At 35.5% G+C, this 23324-nt stretch overlaps 4 protein-coding genes across 4 annotated transcripts; 2 read left to right on the top strand and 2 right to left on the bottom strand.

Moving 5' to 3' along the window:
• The first annotated feature begins 6284 nt into the window (after positions 1 to 6284).
• On the top strand, positions 6285 to 8748 carry LOC104237778 (cytochrome P450 CYP94D108). The gene is made up of 2 exons (XM_009791998.2): positions 6285 to 6824; positions 7520 to 8748. The coding sequence occupies exons 1-2, from the start codon at positions 6366 to 6368 to the stop codon at positions 8573 to 8575; spliced, it is 1515 nt and encodes a 504-aa protein (XP_009790300.1). The 5' UTR covers positions 6285 to 6365; the 3' UTR covers positions 8576 to 8748.
• A 422-nt stretch (positions 8749 to 9170) lies between these two features.
• On the bottom strand, positions 9171 to 12447 carry LOC104237777 (bZIP transcription factor 17-like). Its single transcript, XM_009791997.2, has 2 exons — positions 10325 to 12447; positions 9171 to 9901 (listed from the first exon to the last, which is right to left on the bottom strand). Exons 1-2 carry the CDS (start codon positions 12324 to 12326, stop codon positions 9465 to 9467), a joined length of 2439 nt encoding a protein of 812 aa, XP_009790299.1. The 5' UTR covers positions 12327 to 12447; the 3' UTR covers positions 9171 to 9464.
• Positions 12448 to 15029: 2582 nt separating this feature from the next.
• Positions 15030 to 16343, top strand: LOC104237779 (vinorine synthase-like). Its single transcript, XM_009791999.2, has one exon. The coding sequence runs from the start codon at positions 15030 to 15032 to the stop codon at positions 16341 to 16343; it is 1314 nt and encodes a 437-aa protein (XP_009790301.2).
• A 5648-nt stretch (positions 16344 to 21991) lies between these two features.
• LOC104237775 (uncharacterized) lies at positions 21992 to 23110 on the bottom strand. Its single transcript, XM_070164793.1, has 3 exons — positions 22760 to 23110; positions 22401 to 22423; positions 21992 to 22241 (listed from the first exon to the last, which is right to left on the bottom strand). The coding sequence occupies exons 1-3, from the start codon at positions 23108 to 23110 to the stop codon at positions 21992 to 21994; spliced, it is 624 nt and encodes a 207-aa protein (XP_070020894.1).
• Positions 23111 to 23324: the final 214 nt, after the last annotated feature.

The following is a 23324-nucleotide window of genomic DNA, read 5'->3' as shown; positions in this document are numbered from 1 at the left end:
GTTTTTCTAAATTCCAAATGGAACAAGGCAAAAAATGCAGTCAAAACCGCGATCGCTGACCTACACGCAGACTGAGGCAGTACACTGTGAAAATACCGCACCCGGATCGCGACCGCGAGCGTCCAGACCTGAAAAATTGTCCTTTTTTGCGTAGGAGAAGGTATAATTGTTTGGGCCCGACCCTACTTGGTATATATACATGGAAAAATGGTATTTTAAGAGGTTGGACATTCTTTTGACACAGATTCGACCTAAGGAGGCAGAGACACAATAGGAGCAAGGCGGGGAATTCTTCTACGAGTTTTTCCTACCTCTTCCTATTTTTTCATTATTGGTTATGACTTTTAGTATTGTAGTTTTACATACTATTATGAATAGCTAATTTGTTATCTAGGGTTTTGATGGAACATTTTGTAGGATAAATTCTTGTTATGTTTTTATATAATTAAGTCGTTGGATTTCTGTACTTGTTTAACTACGTGTTTATTGTTGTTGATTGAATGACCATCAATTGACTGTGCCTATTTATTATGTGTTGCTTGAGAAAGGATACATATTTAGGTGGTTGTTGAACAACGTCACTCCTAGCGTATGTGAGAAATCAATACAGCGGGTTTAAAGGTAGGTTTAGAAATAACAAAGCCTTGACATGGTCATAATGAGCGGTTAGATAAAGCCAACTAGCATAGTTCGAAAGAATATGTGTAGTAAATTGTTGTAGTTGTACGAGAGAGAATTACGACACCTAAAGTGCTCATGATCAGTAGAGAATACATAGGCGAAATTGTTAGGAACTTAGCGGGAAGGATTCCAACATTTGGGGAAATCATAACTCTAGACCTCCTTAGTTTTGTCTCAAATTTCATCATTGTTAGTTGATAATTTTACTGCTTTATAATAGTGTTAGTTAACTAGTTAGAAAGAAATATTATAATCTCTATAATTAGGAAATTATTTGGACTTGTGGTTCTTAGAAATATTGAACAACTGCAGCTAAGCCTTAGTTCTCTATGGGATTCAACTTCGGACTTATAGACCGGATTATATTTTCAACAACTGCTTATCCTTTTTAAGACTGGAGTTGGACATAATCACTGACTATCTAACCCACTGGTACAGGAAAGAAACATACCTGAAGGCTTTTAGTTTTTACGTACAGCCAGTAACCGACATGGAGATGTGGCCATCAACACAGAATCCAACTGTTGAGCCTCTTGTAATTACCAAGATGCTTGGTAAACCTAAGAAAAATAGAAAAAGAGCTCAAGATGAACCTAAAAAGAAGTTTGGTAAGAGATCAAGGAAAGGGATACTAATGACATGCTCTAATTGTAAGACAGTAGGCCATAACAAGAAGGGATGTTCTATCCTGGTAATCTATTCAATTTGTTTTTTATTGTGTCTTGTACTTTGGTTGTTTCTATATCTCATTTTATATTTTGGAAATTTTATAAAGGACAAGAATCTGGAACAGCATGAACCAGTAATGCTGGTGCCACTCAACCATTACAGGCTGCTCAAACAACAACTCAACAATCAGGTCCTACAAGTGATTCTAGAACTGCCAGGACCAGAAATACTCAACCATTAGCTGTTACAAGTACATCTATAAGTATTTATTTTTTAATTTAGTTAATCTATATTAGGACCATGATTTTTAAATTACTAGATAGTATTTTACCTTACATAAGGATACTGGAAGTATGAGATTAAGAACTTCTGAGGATATTATAACTAGTGTTAGAGGAAGGCCAAGAGGTAGTGGACTTCGAGGAAGACCAAGAACTACTGAATTTGGTATATTGTTTAGTGATACATGAACAGCGATAAAAGGGTAAAATCATTGAGGATTTGAATTTTTATTTATATATTAGTAGTTTGGGTGCTAATTTGGCTTGAAGAGATATGGTACATTCTGCTCCTACAAAAGTATTGAATGTTGGGCAGACCAATATCGATCTTGGAGAAAGTGCACCTGGACTAAGGTGGCAAAGAAGAAATGCTATATCACAAAGGCAACTTCAACAATAGTTGAGGAGAAGACAAACTCAAGCAAGCCTTAGTCAACCTCAAGTCCATTCTTCATCTCAGCCAAGCCAGTCTCCATGTCCAAACTTGAGCCAATCTCAGCAAAACATCAACCATTCTCAACCTTGAAGATGACTGAATGTTTGTTTTTGTGATAACTTAAGTCTGTTAGTTGCAGAACTTAATTTGTAGGTTAACTTAAGTCTGTTTAACAATGACTTTTCTTTTAGAACAATGTTTAAACTATTTCTGGTACTAGGCAGCAGTTTAGTGCTAATTTTGTCAACCAAGAAGGCTGATCGAACTTGGTTGTTTATATATGTGTGCTTGTTTATGTAAAAATTACTTTTCATTCCACAAAAAATACATCATTCATTTTGTCATTATCATTGTACATAGGGTTAAGAAGACACTGATTAGTGCTAACTAGACTAAGAAGAAAATTACAATTATTAGTGCTACTACAACAACTAAAGTTATAATGATCTTCACCCTCTTCCTACGCTGTAGTCGATCTCTCTCTCTAATTCTTGATAACAGTCCTGAAATCACCTGTTTATGGTGATCTGGAAGAGGTGGGTCAAACCACCTAAATAATTACAAGAATTGGCTCGACCATAGTTTGAGCACCAATAAAACCTTCTTCCTGGATTTGTTTGCTTCCAAGTGACGCAAATATGAGCTTCAACTCCACAATGACAAAATACAGGACTTTGATTCATTATCACAGTCTGAAAAAAGAAAAAACAATTAAAAAAAGCTTCAGATTTTAAGAAATATGAAGCAATGAAGCTTCAAATGCTATATAATAGAGGGATAATATGTTTTATGTTGAAGGAATAAGAACCCACTTAAATAGGCCTAATTTCTTACCGTTGGGCGTTGGGAAGGGGGCTCTCATGCTCATAAACGTCGTGAGACTCACGCAGCAGGCTGACTAGGACCAACTAACGCCACATGGGATGAGTCAACGGTCAAATGTGTTTATTAGTTATAGGTTTCACGAGTTTGAGTGTTTAAATGGGAAAGATGAAAGTTTGTGTATCGACTTTCAACAACCATGCAAGTTTAAGTGGCCAGGAAACCATTACGCCTTTATATATAGTAGAGAAATTTTCATAAAGCACTATCTTTTAGTAATAATTAGCCATCTATAGATATCATTTACTATATTACGGAATATAGATACCTTTTCTGTGGTTATAAGATGTATTTAAGCTATTGTATTCATGAATATAGTAGCAAAAATAGGCGTGAATCAGGGAAGTCCAGCTAATCAGTTGTTGTATTCAAGTGTATTCGACTGTATTCATGGAGTGAAACATGAGATTACAGCTGGACAGATTATTGTATTCGACTGTATTCGACTGTATCCATGGCGTGAAATAGGGGATTACACTATTTTTAAAACGGAAAATGAATCAATTAACATAATAAACTCATAATATAACTTAACAAACTCAATTATAACACACAAATTTTGTATTTTTCAGTTATAAAAAAGATTCTCAACCGCAAAATACAATGAAATAGATAGAATACACAGGGATACATTGAAATACAATGAGAAAAAAAGACACTGAATACAATGAAATACATGGAATATAACGAGATACATTGAATTACAATGAAAAAAAGATAGTGAATACAATGAAACACATAGAAATACAGCGAGATGCATTGAAATGCTCTTAAAAAAAGGTAATAGAATCTTCAAATTGCTCAACCCCAAACTTCAGACGACCTATTTTAGTCGACAATTTTCCGACGACCCATCGGATTCCGACCATGATTCCATAAGCAATTTGAATGTATCTCACTGTATTTGAAGATTCTGTACACTCTGTTTGACTTTGATAAGGAAATCACTGTATTTGCTGAAACTACCACCACAAACGAAGGTCCCAGAAGAATCAAAAACATAGAAAAAGTCGAAACCTATTATTCTTGTCTTGATTCAAGAATCCAACCAAAACCAAAGATGTAACCCACCAAAATTCTCAAAGGCCAATCACACCACAGGCTTCAAATTTCTAAAATCACTAAATTGCAATAAAATCTTAGGGAACTTACGGTGAATAACATGATAAGCCCCATATGTCGTGACTATCAAAATCAAAGCTTAAAGAAGAGAGATTTTAGGATCAGAAACTTTAGACAAAGAGGTTTCTGAACTGGGTTTCTCTCAACCGGATGCGGGGAGCCGGAGCAATTTCTGAAGTGGGCTTTGCACAAATCCGGTGGAAGGAGGAGGAGATCAGAAATTTTAATGGGATGGGGGAAGAGAATGGGATGTATCAAAGTAGAGAGAGAAAGAAAATAGTGTAACTGATTAGCGTATTTAGTGGCTTAGGGCTAGGAGGTAACCAAAATTTAATATTTTGTTATAAACCTTAAAAGGTATCTATAGAATATAATTTTTTTAAATGGTATTTATTTAAAATAAATAAGGTGTTAACCTTTGTTATAGGAGGTAAAAATTCCTATATAGTATACTGACCAGCCCACATTTATTTCTATTTTCAGCCTAATAAGCCTAAGCCCAACACCCCAACTGCCCAACCCACCCTCCCACCCCCTAATTTCCTAGTTCCCTTCCTTAGTTCCTTAGGCAATTAGGCAGGCTTACGGATTAGTAGTCAGTAGCTTACCCCCTTTTGCTTAGGTCAACTAGGAGTTTATTGCAAATTCTACAAATTTTTCAAAACGAGAATTACAGCAATGAGTCTGGATGTTCGCGGCGAGAGACTAAGACAAAGGTCTATTCTTTATTCCAAAACGAGAATGTTTGGTTGTTTACCGAAACCAAACAACAAATATCGAACAGTACCAAATGCCTATCCTTACTTCCGTTCATTTTTACTTGTTCACTATAATAAATAAATAAAAAATCATTTTTTTCCTGTTTCTCAAAACTTTGAAAATGTTATCATTATTACGAGCAAAATTATAAAATACATACTTTACTTTTTTTTTTTTAAAAGAAGTCAAAGTCAAAAGTGAACAATTAAAAATGAAACAAGAAAGTATATATATACATATATACACACACAACTACTGACCTTTGATCAGTAACACGGGGAAGGTAACTTTTGGATTATCAATCATCTCGTCCAAATAGAGCCACAAACGTGTAAGTTACTAACAAGATATATAGAAAACGACGACAGAAACTCCTCCACTTCATCTCCATTTCTTTATGTACCCAAAACATCCACGTATTAAAGTTGTCTTTTACGCACTCGTGATAAGGGCATTTTGCATGTTTAAGTTATCTCTACAATTGTCAAGGTGATCCACAAAATAAAGTTTATTAGTCTTTATTTTTTATAAGCAAGTAAACAACTATCACGAGGTAAAATCATCCGAAATATTGGTTTATTTGGTGACCTATATTAAATTAAAACCAAAATTCTCGGGTTGGAAAGCAAAAATTTTGAAAAACTGACATGATTTCTTGTTGAAGACAAATTTGCATATTCAAATTTAAGTATCTTAACCTACAATGGAATATTAAGATTTGAGGTATACTTTACGTAATTTTTGCGATTTAGTTGTAATTCTCCGTATAAATATGATTAGCAATAACTATATTTGTTCTGTTTTTCAGTAGCCTCTCCAATTAAGGAGCCGAAGACCAAGTCTTAGTTCTTAAACCTCCTTAAACTTTTACGTAAAGAAAAGTTTAATTTAAATATTCTTTGGATCTACACATGCGTGAAGTTAATTTGATCGATCTCAATTTTACTTATTTAGCAACATTAATTGTACATAAAAGTTAGTAAATAAAGTATATAAATAAGATCTAACTTACATACACTAACAACCTAAAAAAAAAATTTAAGAGGAAACCCACAGCCGCTACAATCTCTGTCCTTCAGGTGAACATTTTGTGTACACTGGATAAACCTCCCCCTGTGTAATAGCCTGCAAACCATACATGAAATTTAAACTGCACTAAGCAGGTTCAACCCATAAGGTATTGAGGGGGATTCGATTTGATTGATGGTGAAATCACTAATAATTAAAAGGATATTTACACAAAAAGCCAACTGGATTCATTGTTGATTAATGGTATACATAGATTATATACTATACACTAATTTACAAGGTTATACATATCTTACACATTCGACAAATATTTTTTAAATTTAAGCGGCTAGATAAATAATAATTATTTAAATTAATTCTTCCTAATTAAAGAGCACTGAAATATTTTCAAACAATTAGTTCTCCTTTTTTGGTTTTACTTAATACACAGTGCATATAGTGGACAACAAAAATATGTTTTCTTTATCATTTTCGTCCTCTACCATTCCATTTGCAAATTCCTAGCCATGGAAATTTTCTCACTTCAAACGCTTATCTTCGCTATCTTAATCTCTCTCTTTTTCTACTATTTCTTATTTCTCCTTAAAAATCTCAAAAAACCCACAAAACCAGGCTTCAAAATCTACCCACTCGTCGGAGCTTTACCGGAGTTCCTCTTAAACCGTCACCGTTTTCTTGAATGGACCACCGACGTACTCTCCAATTGCACCACCAATACCGCCGTCTTCTACCGTCCTGGTAATGTTCACGGCGTCATCACTGCCAATCCACTCAACGTTGAGCATATGCTTAAAACCAACTTTGAGAATTTTCCTAAAGGCATCCGTTTCTATACTCGGCTTGAAGATTTTCTGGGTGATGGAATATTTAATGTTGATGGTGAAATTTGGAGAATTCAAAGGAAATCTGCTAGTTATGAATTTAGCACCAGATCTCTCAGGAATTTCGTCATGGAAACTGCACAGGTAATGTTTTAATGTCATTGTTAGGGGGTCACATAGGTAGGTTGTGCTGATTTTGGGCGGGTCAAAATGAATCGAGTCAATATATGAGCGGGTTGTTTCGCCCAAAAGTAATTTAGGCTGAGATGGACTAGGTCAAGTTGACCTAAAATTTGGATCATAATCTAACCCCTCCAACTCTTACTAAACTTTAATATGTATTATTTTATTGTGAATTATTCAATGGTCAAATAAGACTTATTTTCTCTTGAATCTACTAAATCAAATGAGTTGGGTAGATTGAAATATTTCGCATGCATTAGTAAATAGTAAATTTGGACCTTTTCTCTGTAATTTATCAAAGCACTACTACTTAACAAGTCACTTAAAGTGGGTCCTCATTCTTTTTCTTAAATGTGAAAGCACTATTTGTTTGATTATAGGTGGTGCATTGGTGTTTTGATATTACAGTCAGTTTTCTGTAACAACATCGCTATATGAGAGCCAATTCATTATAAAAGCCAAATTTTTTAATTATGGAACCAATTTTCATACTATGTTATAATATATGTTTTCTATAACATCACTTCGCTATAACATCCAAAAAAATCTAAAACACATGAGGTTGTTATAGAGAGGTTTGATTGTATATTGAATTTGTCACTTCATTTATGTTAAGTACTTAGAAGAAATGTTTTAATTTATTAATGTTATAACAGGTGGAAATACATACACGTTTGATTCCAATTCTTGAAGCAGCAGCCAAAAAGGATAGAATTATTGACATTCAAGACATCTTAGAAAGATTTGCATTTGATAATATTATCAAGCTCGCATTCAATGTTGATCCAAATTGTTTAGGTGGAGCTGAAAGTGAATTCATGCAAGCTTTTGAAATTGCAACAACTCTAAGTTCAGGTAGGTTTATGTATGCTATTCCCTTCCTTTACAAAATCAAGAAATTCTTGAACATTGGATCAGAAAAAAAGCTACAAAAATCAATCAAGATAGTACATGAATTCGCGGATAAGATCATAAATTCAAGAATGGAAGAACGAGCTGAGAATAAAGATGAAGACTTGTTATCAAGATTCATGGCGGATAATCAATTCTCAGCTAAATTCTTGAGGGACATAGTCATTAGTTTCATATTAGCTGGTCGAGACACGACATCATCGGCGCTTACTTGGTTCTTTTGGATATTATCGTCAAGGAAAGATATAGAGGAAAAAATATTAGAAGAATTAGAAGATATTCGTCGAAGAAATGGGAAAAAGATTGGTGAAGCTTATAATTTCGACGAATTAAGAGAAATGAAGTATCTTCATGCATCTATTTCAGAAGCAATGAGGTTATATCCACCAGTACCAATTGATACAAGGTCATGTTTGAAAGATGATATTTTACCAGATGGGACTTTTATTGGTAAAGATTGGTTTTTTAGTTATCAAACTTATAGTATGGGAAGAATGGAAAATATTTGGGGTAAAGATTGTGGTGAGTACAAACCAGAAAGATGGATTGATGAAAATGGAGTTTATAAGCAAGAAAGTCCATTTAAATTTCCAGTATTTCATGCTGGACCAAGAATGTGTCTTGGAAAAGACATGGCTTATATTCAGATGAAGTCAATTGCAGCTTCTGTTTTAGAAAAGTTTGAATTAGATGTTCAATTAGAGAATGGAAAATGTCCTGAGTATGTGTTATCTTTGACTCTAAGAATGAAAGGAGGATTACCTGTGAAGGTAAAAGAAAGATATATGACCAATAATTAATTTTGGGTTTCGGGTTTTGGTCACAAGTACAGTATAGCTTATTCTAAATAAAAGTTTGCTGCATGTTTCTTGGTAATTTGCTTTCTTTGGAAGAAAGGGAAAGTTTTGGTAAGAATATATGTGGATCATTGATTTGAATAATATAATGTGATTACAATCTGAAGTTTAATTTAGAGTGCTGAACAATTCTTCAGTTTAATTTAAAGTCATAAATGTGACTTCCTTGCGTTTCATTATATCGATGATTGCTATACATAAATTATGTAGGCAACCGAACTCAACAACAATCATTTAAGCATTGAAATGAATGATGACAATAAATAAAGTTTGTAACAAGATAGTCAAGGTGCGCAAAAGATAATTCGGACACCACACAACGTAAACGCCTTGGTTAGTACCTAGCAATGGCTTGTCAACAGTTGAGCATTGAGACTCCATAATCTAACATCAATAGGGGAGCTCAATTTTTCCCACAAAAAAAGAAGGCAGAATATGACCTCCGTCAATACAACATTAATAGAGCGAACCAAAATACATCCCGTATTGATTTACACCTAAAGCATTAAAAATGATAGTAGGAATTTCGGTCACCATATGAACAAAGTAAACCTAGGGAGCACAAACATAATATAGATGGGAAAAAAGCATACATCCACAGTTACAGAGAACTTAAAGGAGCGTTGCCTTTCTTCTTTGATAATTGAAGAGCGATAACCTATTATTGCAGATATATCACATAAAGAAGAAGACCGTCGCCCTATATAAGTATGATAGCTGTTTAAAAGTTAATGTTACTATTGAAGCTAAGTGAACTGTGAGGACCATCTGATCTTATGCTATCTACAAAATTGGTTGTCCATGATGCCTCTGCTACATGAATGCTCCATCTTCAAGTAGTCACTAAAGGAACAGATCCTTTAAATGGAAGCATACAAGAATAGGTGACATACTTGACACTGTCAATCAGCACAACGACGAATATCCGAGAGAGGGACTTTGGACCCATCATGCCATCAACATCACCATCACCTCCCTCTCTTGGATCAACAAGCACAGATACAACCATGGAAGAAAGTGACTTATTTCCACTGAAGTTCTCTTGCTTTCCAGTTTGTTCTTCAGAAATGTTGTGGGAGGGTCTAGAAAGGGTAACGGAATGACCATTGAGGATCCTTCTATTTCTAACCTTGTGGACGCGTGTAGCATTCTGCCTTTCTTCCATAGATAAATTCCTCGTATTGGTAGCAGGAACTACGGCTCCTGGAGCAGAAGATGACACATCGAACTGGAACACTTCTGTACACATGCCTGAACTCAACAAAGGCCCTGACCAAATGAACACACAAAAGCATTAAACTACTGGAAAGGGGAAGGCTTCTTCAAATCATCAATTCAATTGGAACATGCACTATGAAGAGGAAGGTACAGTGAGGACAGATAGAGAATCAAGAAAGGGACTGTGCAAGAAACAAAATTAAGAAAGGGTCTGTACGAGAAGATAGTCATTCCCAGTAACTCAGAATTCGTAGCTCCACAAAGCAAACATGTGAAAGAGAAGCAACTCAAAGCCAGATTCGACTCCATGGATATGTTTTATGGTATAATGTGCAAGAAAAATACATTTCCATCCACAATAACAGGGAAAATATCAGCAAAGCATAAGTTGAATGATATGAGGTACTTAACAGCACTCAGTCATATCACAAAGATAGGAATTAACAGAGTAGGTCTAGATTGATTAGCACTTACCAGCAACACCTTCAAGGAACCACTGTTGCACAGTTGACTTTCCATTCTCCTCTCCAGTTCCAAGAACCCTTTGTCCCACTGCCGTACTTCGATAAAGGTGAGGATGGCTTCCTGCGATAGCAGGGGCTAAATCCTCAGGAACTGCGAGGCCTGTCTCTCTATTGTTCTTATCAGCACCTCCATGAGATGCCATGGCTTTTTCACTTGCCAATACAGAATGAATTATCAAGTTTCCATCAATCTTCACAAGTTTATCATTCCTTGGGACATACAAGGATGCAGCTAGAGGGTCACTGCCATTGACATTTGGCTGAGCGCTCTCATCCTGACCTCTCCGACTACAATGTGAGCTAAAATCATTTCCACCGTACTTTCCAGAGTGACCAGTCCCATTCACAGGTCCGTCAACAGCCAAGACTCTTCCCTGATGTTTCTCATAAGACCCACTCCAAAAAGAATCTCCACTCATGAATGGTTCCCTCGTTCCTCCATATCTCACATTTAATAAAGGAACCAACCCACCAAATAGCAGCATGAAGAACAACAAGCCAAGGAAACTAACACTTGCAACCTTCTTAGTTTTCACCTGAGTCCTCTTTTTCTCCACTTTCTTGCTACTCTTTGGCGCTGGCGCTGCACCCTGTGGTTTCAACTTAGGAATGGGAACCAATGGCACTTGTGATCCTTGCGGTTTCACCATATAAGGTGGTGTATACGGCATCCACGGATACATCACAGGATGATGTGGATACATCCCAGGGGGTGGTGGTGGCACCTGCGAAGGTACACCAGCACCCCCCAACTGCGTCTTTAGAGTAGCATTTTCCGCAATTATATAAGCTACCTTAGCATTCAAATCTTGAATTGTTGAATGCATTATTCTAACTTTATCTTCTAATTCCTCAACATAGTGCTTCTTTCTTTGCCTTGACAGTTGAGCACTTTCCCTATTCCTAACCAATCTAGCTCTCTTCTTTTCATCCTCATCATTATTAACATTGTCACTCAATGCAACATTAGTCAATTTTTGGTGTATGTTTATGTTATTAGAATCTTCACTACTTTTTTTCCTCTTCAACAAGGAGCTACATTTACTTATATTAGCATTGACACCCTCTAATTTGATTTTCTCTTCTACAGCTCCATTTTTTATTGAATTATTTTCAAAATTAGGAGAAGAATGTACCGATTTGTTCGAATCTGACGGATAATTCAGCCCTTCTGAGACATTTGAACCATAATTGCCTGAACCCTGCGACTCCGGCGAATGGCAATTCAAAACCCTAGCATCACCCAAACCCTTGTTGTCATTAGCAGACTCCCGAGAACCCTCATGGTTGGATCCATTGGACTCCGGCGATGGCACGTTCAGGTACCCGGCGACATCGCCAGAAACCTGGTGGGACGACGTCGACGACGTTGCATTCAAAACATCTGAGCCGCTTGAGCTCTGTCGAAGCTCCGGCGATGAAGTATCCATAACCATAACGCCTCCAGCTGCTTGATTTCCGGAAAAATCACAGAATTCCGCTGACGTCGACTTGAAATATCTAGAAGAATCGTCGAAATCCCTAACCAATTGACTCCCAGGTTGACCAAAGCAATTCAGGTCAGCTGGAACAAATTTCGAACCCGGAGGTTCCTCTCCAGAAGAATTATCAAAATTCTCGATCAGTTGATTCCCAGGTTGACCATAAAAACTCGGGTCAACTCGATCCGTATCCGACCCGAGACAATCGGCCAGGAAATCAGGGTTGAGAACGGCATCACCGTTATTAAGGAAGATATCATCGAAGGATAAATCGAAATCGAGGTCATCAAGCATGAATTCATCGCCCTCCGGTAATTCCATTGGAAACCCGTCGATTTTTCCTTGATCTGCTGCAGTCATGTGTTGGGCAAAATAGGTAGGGTCAAGCGGTGGAATTGGAAGACCCTCAAATTCACCAGTGGAATTCGCCGCTGCAGACGGCGGTGGATCGGCCAAAATCGGGCCAGCCATGTCTGGAGTTTTTCAATTTCCCGCAATTGATCAGAGAGAGAGAGAGGTGGGTGGGTTTGGCGGGGGGTGGGGGAGGGTGTTAAGAGAAGAAACTGAGATGATAGAGAGAATTAAAATTGGATTACGCGCTCTTGCTTTTCTTTCAAGGAAAAAAAAAATATTTTTAAGATACTTATATTGTACGGAGTATTTTTTCTTTTTTTTTTTGGCTTTTACACAAATTGTATTTGGATTAGATGTTTCCAGAACAGATAACCGTGTTATTGTATTTGAACACTCACTCAAAGTCATACATATTACTACTATAGTACTATAGATTACGCTATGAAAACCTCTATATTCAAAGAAAGCCAAACTAAAATAAAACCTACATCAAGTTTAAAATTAGTAAAAAAAGAAATAAAATATGCTGAATTGGAAGTGAAAACGGATTGCCTACTGGCTGTCAAAGCTAATTAAAGAGGAAAGCATGCAATTTCACCTTCTTAGGGCTATTATTGAAGAATATAAATAGTTGTTGGAAGTCAACAAGGCGATTACTACTCCCTTCGTTCCAGTTTAAGTGAACTTATTTTCTTTTTGATCTGTTCCAAAAAGAATGACCCCTTTTTAAATTTGGAAACATTTAGCTTAAACTTACAATTCTACCCTTAATGAGAAGCTTTTATAACCACACAAAGACTCTAGGCCCTTTTTAACTTGTTTAGGATCACAAACTCTCAAAGTCTTCATTTTTTCTTAAATTCTGTACTCAGTCAAACATGTTCACATAAATTAGAACAGAGGAAGTATCTTCGTTTGGAGGAAGACAAATAAAAATACAGATTTTCTGGCAAATGAAAGGATGAGACATAACAAAGATTTGATAGTAGGCAAAGGCTTATCTAGTGTAGAATTTATGGGTTCAACTGAACTCATATCTTTCGCTCATACCGTATATTTTTACTTTCAAAAATCGTTAAATATGTACAAAATAATAAATTTCGAATTCATTAAATTAGATGAGATGTGGTAGAATTGAGATGAGGTAGAGGGCAACCTAAAAAATATTGGGGACAAGTGATCAGGCACAGGACATGGCATGACTTCAGATTACCAAGGACATGGCCCTAGAGAGGAAGTTGTGGATGTCGAGCATTAAGGTTATAGGTTAGGAGGTAGTTGGGCATATCTCTACGGCGCTCCAGAGTGAGGCTAGTTTGTTTGGACTTGGTCTTAGACTGTTAGTGGCTAATGTTGAGTTGACACTACTCTTTCGTACCTCTTAGTGCCAAGCTTTATCTATTATTTTGCTTTTCATCTATTTTCTAGTTTTAGTGATGCTATTCTTTGTTCTATGATTTCTGTTGATGGTACTAATATATTGCCTTTTTCGTCTTCTTTTTGTCTTTGGAGATAGCCTATCTATCCCTCGGAGTAGGGGTAAGATTTGCGTACACACTATCCTTCCCAAACCCTACTAATGGGATTTCACAGGATCATTGTTGTTGTGGTAGAATTGTGAATTTAAATCCATAAAATTTAATTCTATATTTGCCTAGTACGAGAAGATGTGATCACAGAAGGGGAGTTTTTACTCGTGACAAATCCATGTAAAGCTTATGAACGATTTTAAATAGTTAACGTAGTATTTTTCAATGTGCCAATAGGGGAAAAAAACAGATAATGTTGTAACGACTCTTTAAAATAACATGCACTAATATAAAGTTGCATTGTACTTCAATAGTTTTTTTTCCTCATTCGCTTAGTTAACAATCTTTTAAAAAAATATGGGAAATATTTTTCTGTAGTGTAATAAGCACGACTTTGGAGCGAAAATTCAGCCGAATTCCTTCAAAAGCAAACTTTAACAACCCATTCCACATGATATACAGTTTGACTTCTTACTAAAAATACTAGTAGTATACTATTTAAGAAGTAAGGGATCGTTTGGTTGGGATAGTATGGTTGTTATCCCACCCTCTCATAAGGATAAAAATAAAGAAAAATAATACTATATAGCCGGAAAAATGTATACTCCCTCCGTTTCATATTTGATGAGGTAGTTTGACTCGGTACAGAATTTAAGAAAAAAGAAGAATTCTTTTGGAAACTTGTGGTCTTAAAAGCTTAATGAGTAAAAGGTTTGTGGGGCCATGACATTTGTGTGGTTATAAAAGCTTCTCATTAAGGGTAAATGAGTAAAATGAAAAAGTTTAAAGTTGAATTGTTTCCAAATTTAGAAATGTGTCATTTGTTTTGAAACATACTAAAAAGGAAAGTACCCTATCTAATATGAAATGGAGGGAGTAATTTTTTTATATATATTTTTTGTGTATATATACATTCTGTATGTTATATACAAGAATTATATAAATTTTATACACTTTTTCGGCTATCAGATGTAAATAGTTTTCGGCGCAGGCTAAAAGTTATAATATCCCTAAAAATAACACTATAATTCCGGAATTATTAGTTATACCGTAATTTTATCTCAACCAAAAATAAACTCATCTCAAATTTTATCCTGGAATTAATTATATCCATTATCCCTCGCAACAAACGAGTCCTAAAGCTCACATGGTACCCATCTCTCGATGACAAGTTGATAATAGATGGAAATCACAACTTAAACTTGTGACATCACTATATAAACAGAATAAACAAAATGGTGGCATATATAATTGCCTGCGATCTAAGCCAGAAATTAAACCAAAGTTAGCAATGGAAAGAAAGATTGAAATAGTTTCTATGGAGTTCATTAGACCTCTTTCTCCCACTCCCAATCACCTTAGATGCTTTGAATTCTCTTATTTAGATCAGATGGCACCACCTACATCTGTTCCCTTAGCTCTATTTTATCCTCCTCCTCTGTATGGTGGCGACGAAGCTAGGGCAGCTAATTCATCAAGATTACTTCTTTTGAAGAAATCTTTGTCTGAAATACTTGCTCGCTTTTACCCTTTTGCTGGTCGAATCAAGAACAGCTCAATTGAATGCAACGACGATGGGGTGCCTTTTTATGAGGCTTTTGCTCATAATTATCAGTTGGAAGACGTTCTTAAACAACCAGATGTGGATGTACATTTCCTTCCTACTGTCGAAGACAACTCATTATTGTCCTATAGTACAGTTCCATTACTCGTACAAGTCACCATTTTTGAATGTGGAAGCATGGCTATTAGTACGCGTGTTTCTCACAAAATTGCTGATCGTGCCTCCTCGTGCGCCCTGATCGATGCCTGGGCAATCACTACTCGAGTTGGCACCAAATGTGCAGTTCCAGAATTTGTTGCTGCTGCAAAATTCTTGCCACCTCCTAATCCTCGAGTTTTGCCTACATTGCTTGAATCACAAAAAATCTCCTCATGTGATAATAACCAACATATTAGTAAAATCTTTGTCTTTGATGCTTCTACTATTGTATCGCTCAAGGCTAAAGCCATCAGCGATGTAGTGCCAGTGCCAACACGCGTTGAAGTTGTTTCAGCTGTGATATGGAAATGTGTCATGGCCGCTACTTCATCAGGGCCGACTGGGAGAAGGTCGTCATACTTGATTCAAAATGTCAACATGAGAAAGCGGTTCGTTCCTCCAATGCCAAAACATTGTGTAGGAAATGTTGTTGCAGTTAGCGTAGCCCGTAAAGGTGAGAATGACTGTTGTGATTTGCCTACCTTGGTCTCTTGTATAAGAAAAGGTTTATTAGAACTGAGTTTCAAATATAAGAATAAACAAGAACGAGATGAGGCAATTTTTGCCATTCCCTACGACAGCATGGAGCTCACGAGAGCATTTAGGCGTCGAGAGGTAGATATATACCTTAATAGCTGGTGTGGTTACCAATTTTATGATATTGATTTTGGTTGGGGAAAATCTTCGTGGGTTAGTCCAATTGAACGTCACAAAAATGTTATTTTCTTGATGGATTCAAAAGATGGTGGTGGAATAGACGCATGGGTTTGTTTGAAGGACAAAGAAATGGAAGTTTTTGAGCATGAGCTTAAGCTGCTAGCATTTGGATTTGACAAAAATTGAAGACCTTTTCAGCAAGTTTGCATCAACTTTAGTTGTTATCTTAGGTGTTGGCGACAAGAGGAAGTTGCTCAGATGGTCAGCACCCCAACTTACAACCCCAGGGTCATGCGTTCGAATTATCAAAGGAGCAATAGTTCCAACAAAGGATATATATATATATATATATATATATATATATATATATATATATATATATATTTATATCTTCTGTGTTGTCTGTGACGAATAAATTAGAGCAAGATGAATATGAACGATTCATGTAAAATTTGGAATCGCCGCGTAACCGTCGTTCTTGTTATTGTACCATAGTAGAATAAAGCTTATCTACTTGTTTGAAAATTTTAATTCTCAAAGAAACGTGAGAAAAAGAGACTTTAGGAATCAAAAGTAATAGAAAAAAGAAATGATGGTAACAGAGGCTTAGCAAATGAAGTTTCCTTCAACTTTTATTGCAAAGCAAAGTTCTCTTATTTCAGTTTATGCTTTTATGTTAACCCAAAACGGCAAATCCCAAAATAAATGGTGGAGATGAAATTTTAGGGAAATATTTAGTGATGAGACGAAGAGAATTAATTCAAAGAAAGGGAAAGGTTTTCAATATAATTAGGGAAAAAACTTACCCGTGGTGTTTACACCCAATATAATTAAGTTAACCATAGAAGACAACTAAGATCTAAGAGCCTTATTTTAAATAAAAAAAAGAAAAAGAAAGAAATAACAACGTAAAAGGAGTAAGATCTAAGGCCTCATTTAATTGCATTTAATGGAGGTCTGAATCTTAATCATTCACATCTCAGATATTAAGTACATTTGTTTTTAGGCAAAATACCTTAAATCACCCCTAAACTTGGCTCAAATTATTAGTGTATCCCTAAATTATGCTCGGTCCTAATTACCCCATGCAACTATATGAACGTAGAACCCCCGAGCTCATATAGCCTACTTCAGTGCTTACACGCGCTGGCCACGTTGGAAAATTTACCTTATGTGTTCTGCACGTAGGACAAAGAAATATTATTTTATTTTATATACACAAATCAAAAGAAAAACAAGAATTAAAACATAATAATCACTGTGTTCCAGTTTATGTGAACCTATTTCCTTTTTGGTCCATTTCAAGAAGAATGAACAATTTCTAAATTTGGTAACAATTTAGCTTAAAGTTATAACTTTACTCTTAATGATAAGCTTTTATAACCACACAAATACTCTGCCCATTTAAACTTGTTTAGGACCACAAATTCCAAAAAAATTCATTTTTTAATCGTGGTCAGTCAAACAGTTTCACGTAAATGTATTAGGAATAGTCGATCATTTTTCTCCAAACATAGTTGTCAGTACTCCTCTCCCCACTCTCTCTCTCTCTCACTTTCTCTCAAATCCTCTCAATGTTTCCCGATTGTTTGCCGATTAGCTGCGATTTTTTCTCCAATTTTGAAGTGCTTCTCAGCAGTTTTCTCCGTATATTCAAGTAGACATATCTAAAGGTTAGTGATTGAAACTTGATTTTTTGATTAGGGTTGAAATAGGATAGAGCTGAATCTAGATAATGATTTCAATCTTAAATGAAGATGAACTAGAACTTTTAAATAGCCACTTTATATCTACAAAACTTGATTTTGTGCATGCATGCCCTTAAAGTTTTTCTGTTATAAGTAACAAATTTTAGGGCTTTTTTGATTTTTATATTTAGGGTTGTCTACATGTATATTTTGGAATATTTTAGTTATTTTGGAGACAGAGTAAGGCTTTTCCTGCCATTTCAGTTTATAACAAAATATAGTAATATATTTCTCTGTTAAAGTGAAGGTTTTATATGTATAGTACTTGTATTTTATATTTATTTTAGTTGTTTCTCTTGTTTTACTGCTAACTTTAGATGTTCTCTTTAAATGTCATTTCTTTTGGATGTAGGTTGTCCAATGGCTTCAAAATACTTTAATTTTAGATGGAAACTTGGGGGGATGTTGATGAGTGAAGTAGGGCCACTGTTTGTTGGGGGTAGGATTGAATATTCCTTCAACATTGACTTTGATCACTTGTCTATCCAGAACCAGTAGATATTGCTAAAGATTTTGGGATTAAAAAGTCAGGGACAACTTATATTGTACCTTCTAAGGGTGGCAAAGTGGTAGAATTAAAACAGGACAGGGATTTATTAGACCTTGGAGTATTGTTAAATGATGGGGACACAATAGATATTCTTGTCTGCAATGACTCTAATTTTGAGGATGTGGGGCATATTAATCAACATGTGACAAGTGAGGGAGGAGGTGGTAGTGAATTAACAAATGTAAATGGGGGCAGCAGGGAATGTGGCCCTATTTTTAATCCCCAAACACCAACTATAGATCTAGATCTAGTAGAAGATATTGTCAATGCTGCCAGTGATGATTTACAGGGAGAAAATATTGTTAGTAGTGATGTAGAAAATTCCAATACTTCATCAGTATCTGAATTTGAACTTTCCGATGACTATGGAAGTGATATTCATGAAAAACTTAGGGTTGTGAAACAAGATCTGAAGGCTTACAACAAAAAAAAAGGGAAAAAATGATAGGAAAGAAAAACCAGATGGGTTTCTAGGTGAGGCTGGTCTTGATGAAGGTTATGAAGATATTGATAAAGTTAAAAAAAAATCTAAAAGATAAATTGGGAGGTGATGATGATAAGCCATATTATGACTCATCAGATGCAGATAGTTTTGCTAGTGAATCTGATGGTGAAGCTGTCAGTGATGATGAAGTAGGAGGAGGGAACTTCAGGGAAAGGAGAAAAAGCAACAGAGTAGTATATGATCCAGATTGTGAGAAGGTTATTTGGCAAATTGGTCAAGTCTTTGAAAATGTGAGTGAGTTTAGAGAGGCTTTGAGCAAGTATGCTGTAAAGAAAGGGGTTCAGTTGGACAAATACAAGAATGACCCAAGTAGAGTTAGGTGACAATGGACGAAAATTATAGACAAAAAGAAAACATATATAACAAACCCAACAAAAATATACTAAAATTGGACCTTCTAAATAGCAATAATATGACTGTATTCATACTTTATAGTTTCTGCATCCAAGAAATCTCCTGCCGGGATTAGCATTTGACCAAGAAATTTTTACACATGCCGGATATCCACATCAACAAAGTGTATTCATCTTTAATGTGGGGTATGGTGGAGAAAAATAGGACAGAAATCTGAAAATGGAACTAAGTAATTTAACTAATAAAAAAGAAAATCAAGAATTATAAGGAACTTGAGTTTGGCTTCAATAGAGGATGTTATAAATAGGAAGAAGAAGGATTGTAGCCGTTGGGATGTTATTTGGGGGCCTGTTTTTGGTGTTTGAGAGCTCTCTCACGCGCCTAAGTGCATCTGCCCCCACTTGCTATGCCATGTGGCAGATCAGGGTTTCTACATTTATATAGTCAAGTGTATGGGGTAATTAGGATCGGGCATAGTTCAGGGAGGACACTAATAATTTGAGCCAATTTTAGGGGTGATTTAAGGTATTTTGCCTTGTTTTTAAAGTCTGAATCTTAATTATTCTGATCTTAATCATTAAGTGTGTTTTTTTTACTTCACAACCAATTAATGGGTCTGAATATGTCTGTTTGATTAAGATCTATAACATAGACTTAATTTCATTAAGATGCTATCACATATTCCTTATTAACTGTCGCCACCGCCTACCATTATCAACTATCACTATGCCACCACAACCACCATACTCAACCACCACCACCACGGCACCATAATCCTCAATCATAGCCTCCAACATTATTGACCATCACCACCCACTATCCCTACCACTCCGACCACCATATAGCATTCTCATCCACAATCAACATTCATCCACATCAAATACCACAAATGACCACTCCATCACCATCAACAACCCTAGCTGGAACTGCCCATCATTATAACCTACTACCACCCACCCATCACATTCCTCAGTCACAACTACTATCACCACCCGTCATTATTAACTATCATCATCCATCACCACCATCCTCAATCATAATTGCCACCACTACCAATCACTACTAGCTACTAGCACGAACCACCATCATCAACCAAAACTACCACAAACCACCGCCTCTAGTCGGCATTCACCCGTTAGCCATCACCACCAACAACTATCACATTTTAAAAAATTATATATTTTATTGATAGAATATTGGATTAGTTAGTATTTCATTTGAATTTTATATCTATTAATTTTTAAATAAAGATAAGTTTTATACATTCAGATGTTAAAAATCAAACAGTCTTAATTATTTCTATTCAGATCTTAATACACATCTTAATATATTCAGATGTGTATTCAGATTTAAATGTCTTAATCTTAATACACATCTTGATATTCAGATGTGTATTCAGATTCAGACGTCTTAATCTTAACAAAACAAATGAGACCTAAGAGTCCTTCTTTCTTCATTCTTTGTGTATTCCGAAACAATAGCCTATTCATTCATATTAAGAGCCATAACATAAAGAAATTTTATTTAAGATTTTATATTTTATACTTTTAAATGGCAAGAATCTTTCATAAAGCATAATGGTGTTTTGCTCAATTTAAATTGAATTTACCTTTACAATGATAGTTATTGGAAAAGTAATGCAAAGTATTCTGCCATGAACTCATGAACCATAAGTATATATTATAAGAAACAAGTTTTGTAGGTAAGCATATATTATTAGTTGTAACTACACAGTAAAAAAAAATTACAAATATAACTACGATATTAAAACAGAAGTAAAAATTTCTTTTCCAGATAAAAGCTAAAATACATACAGCAAAAAATAATTATGTTGGTAATGGCGTAATGGCCGATGATGGCCCAAAAAAAGAGAAATATACATGGCACGTCACTTTTTTAAAAATATTTAAGAAAATGTTAGCAATCTTTATTTATTACATAAAGGGAATATTTTTTTTACATTTAGAGCATATCTTAAAGATAACCAAATAATTAGTTACCGTGGCAAAAGGCACAGATCATGGGATCTTTGCAATTTCACATTCTCTCTCATCGTTAAAAGAAATCAGATGCACTCTCTCTTCATAGTATCTCCTTCTTTTCTCCAATCACTCAAACTATCAAAATATATAATAAATTAGGCTGCATATTTCTCTCAGTCGATCCACAATTGTAAATCACGGAGACTTTGTGCCTTTTGCCATGGTACCATAATATGGATTTTCGGAATTCGCTTAATTGTTCAGAAAAATTACGGAGATTTTGCTCAATCATTCCAAAAATTCACAAAGATTTCGCTCCACTCTTCTTATCCTTTCGCTCAATTGTTTGGGATTTCGCTTAATTTTGAAGAATATTTCACGGAGATTTCGACCATGATTTCATCCATTTGCTCAATCAATCTCTCCAAATAAACCCACAATCCATAGAAATGGTATATATATATATTTGAGTTGTATATCTATTTTTGTATTATTTCTATTAGGCTTTCCAACTGTTTTTCCATAGAATATGCAACAATGGCAAAGTTAAAACAAGAAACATAAGAAGTAAATACGGAAATAACAACATTTATATGAACCATAATACATAATGCATTTTTACTAAACTACTGTTTCAACTTGAACAAAGCTTTTCTTTAAAGACATCATAAGCAGACTAGCATAAGAGCTAAGCACTATTTTGGAGGATTTCTGCAGGTTTTCCGGTTGTGACCTTGTTGTCCACACAAACCACATGTAATGTTACACCTTTTAGCCTCGGACTCACCGGCACCTTTGATTCTCATCTTCTTTGGCCTTCCAGGTTTAACTTTTACTTTTGGTGGCTTAACCGCATCCCCTAATACATCTTCGAGGATTTCCCATTGACTTTCGTCAGGAATTGGATAAACCGGAAATTCATAGGTCTTCATCATGTAATCCTTGCTATAGTATGCCGAGCAATATAATATTGGTATTCATCCATGTGGTATTTTGTCACAATCGCCCATGCATGCTCACATGGTATCACATCCAGTTAGAACCTTCTGCAACTACATTTTCTTTCCCGCATGCACACCACAAATCGCCTCCTATCATGTATACAAGTGTTTATTTGATGGAGTAACCTACATTAAGAAAAGTAAAATATTAACTTTATAAATTGTATAAAGTTTATACATTTTAATCATTATTTCCGGCTATTTTTATAAAGAGCCCGTACAGTCAACTTTTTCACTCATAAAAATTGAGCATAACTTATCCAAGTACTAAGGAAATTGGAAACCATTGAATGAAACCATTTAATCCATATTTCATTGTAAAAAGTTTATACAATGAAATGAGTATATGCGGTATATTTTTACATAGTTTAATATGTATTATGATGTAGTAACGTTTTTATCAGTACACTCTAATTTCATTATATATTCTAAGATTATACCTTGTATGTCAATTTAACTTACCGTCATGCTTCTCAACGCAATGATTTTTTCCCTCAGCATTATTTCATACTTTGTGCTAAGCATTGTACCAGTTGCCAATGCTGCGTTTCTGTTTGTGTTATTCCAAGCCCCAACGAGCTTCATCAAGTAGTCAAGCAGATCGTAGATAGGTAGATCCCTCGCTGCCTTATTCACAGAATTCATGGATTCCGCAATATTTGAGGTCATCACCATGGACCTGTTAACGATTGAATGCGCTGCCGACCACCTATCATATCCAATGTTGAATAAGTACGGTTTAACTCTCCCATCAATATTACATATTTCTGAGATGTATTGGTTGAATTCCTCAATTGTGTATGCTTTAGCCATAGCAAAAAATAAGGGCCTTATTTTCTTTTGGCTTTTCTTGAACCTCAACTTTATGTTGTTCCATAGATGGAATATGCATACACATTGAGGCACTTTTGGATACACAACTGACGTTGCCTTCAAAATGCTTTCATGCCTGTCAGATACGATGCACATTCCTTCTCTTATACCATATGTTTCTCGCAAATTCTGGAAGAACCACTCCGATGATGCA

This window comes from Nicotiana sylvestris, chromosome 12, assembly GCF_000393655.2.
Source record: "Nicotiana sylvestris chromosome 12, ASM39365v2, whole genome shotgun sequence".
NCBI classification, from domain to species: domain Eukaryota; kingdom Viridiplantae; phylum Streptophyta; class Magnoliopsida; order Solanales; family Solanaceae; genus Nicotiana; species Nicotiana sylvestris.
Note: the sequence above shows the minus strand (reverse complement) of the source record. Positions and strands in the feature narration are given on the sequence as shown.

What these genes read in the sequence shown, in the direction of transcription:
- LOC104237779 (XM_009791999.2), top strand. Translation starts at nt 15,030, where the DNA reads ATGGAAAGAAAGATTGAAATAGTTTCTATGGAGTTCATTAGACCTCTT.
- LOC104237778 (XM_009791998.2), top strand. Translation starts at nt 6,366, where the DNA reads ATGGAAATTTTCTCACTTCAAACGCTTATCTTCGCTATCTTAATCTCT. An exon ending in TCGTCATGGAAACTGCACAG is followed by an intron (nt 6,825 to 7,519) that starts GTAATGTTTTAA and finishes ATGTTATAACAG; the next exon opens with GTGGAAATACATACACGTTT.
- LOC104237775 (XM_070164793.1), bottom strand. Translation starts at nt 23,110, where the DNA reads ATGGCTAAAGCATACACAATTGAGGAATTCAACCAATACATCTCAGAA. An exon ending in TTGCGTTGAGAAGCATGACG is followed by an intron (nt 22,424 to 22,759) that starts GTAAGTTAAATT and finishes TTCTTAATGTAG; the next exon opens with GTTACTCCATCAAATAAACA. An exon ending in ACTCCATCAAATAAACACTT is followed by an intron (nt 22,242 to 22,400) that starts GTATACATGATA and finishes GGCATACTATAG; the next exon opens with CAAGGATTACATGATGAAGA.
- LOC104237777 (XM_009791997.2), bottom strand. Translation starts at nt 12,326, where the DNA reads ATGGCTGGCCCGATTTTGGCCGATCCACCGCCGTCTGCAGCGGCGAAT. An exon ending in GTTCCTTGAAGGTGTTGCTG is followed by an intron (nt 9,902 to 10,324) that starts GTAAGTGCTAAT and finishes TCATTTGGTCAG; the next exon opens with GGCCTTTGTTGAGTTCAGGC.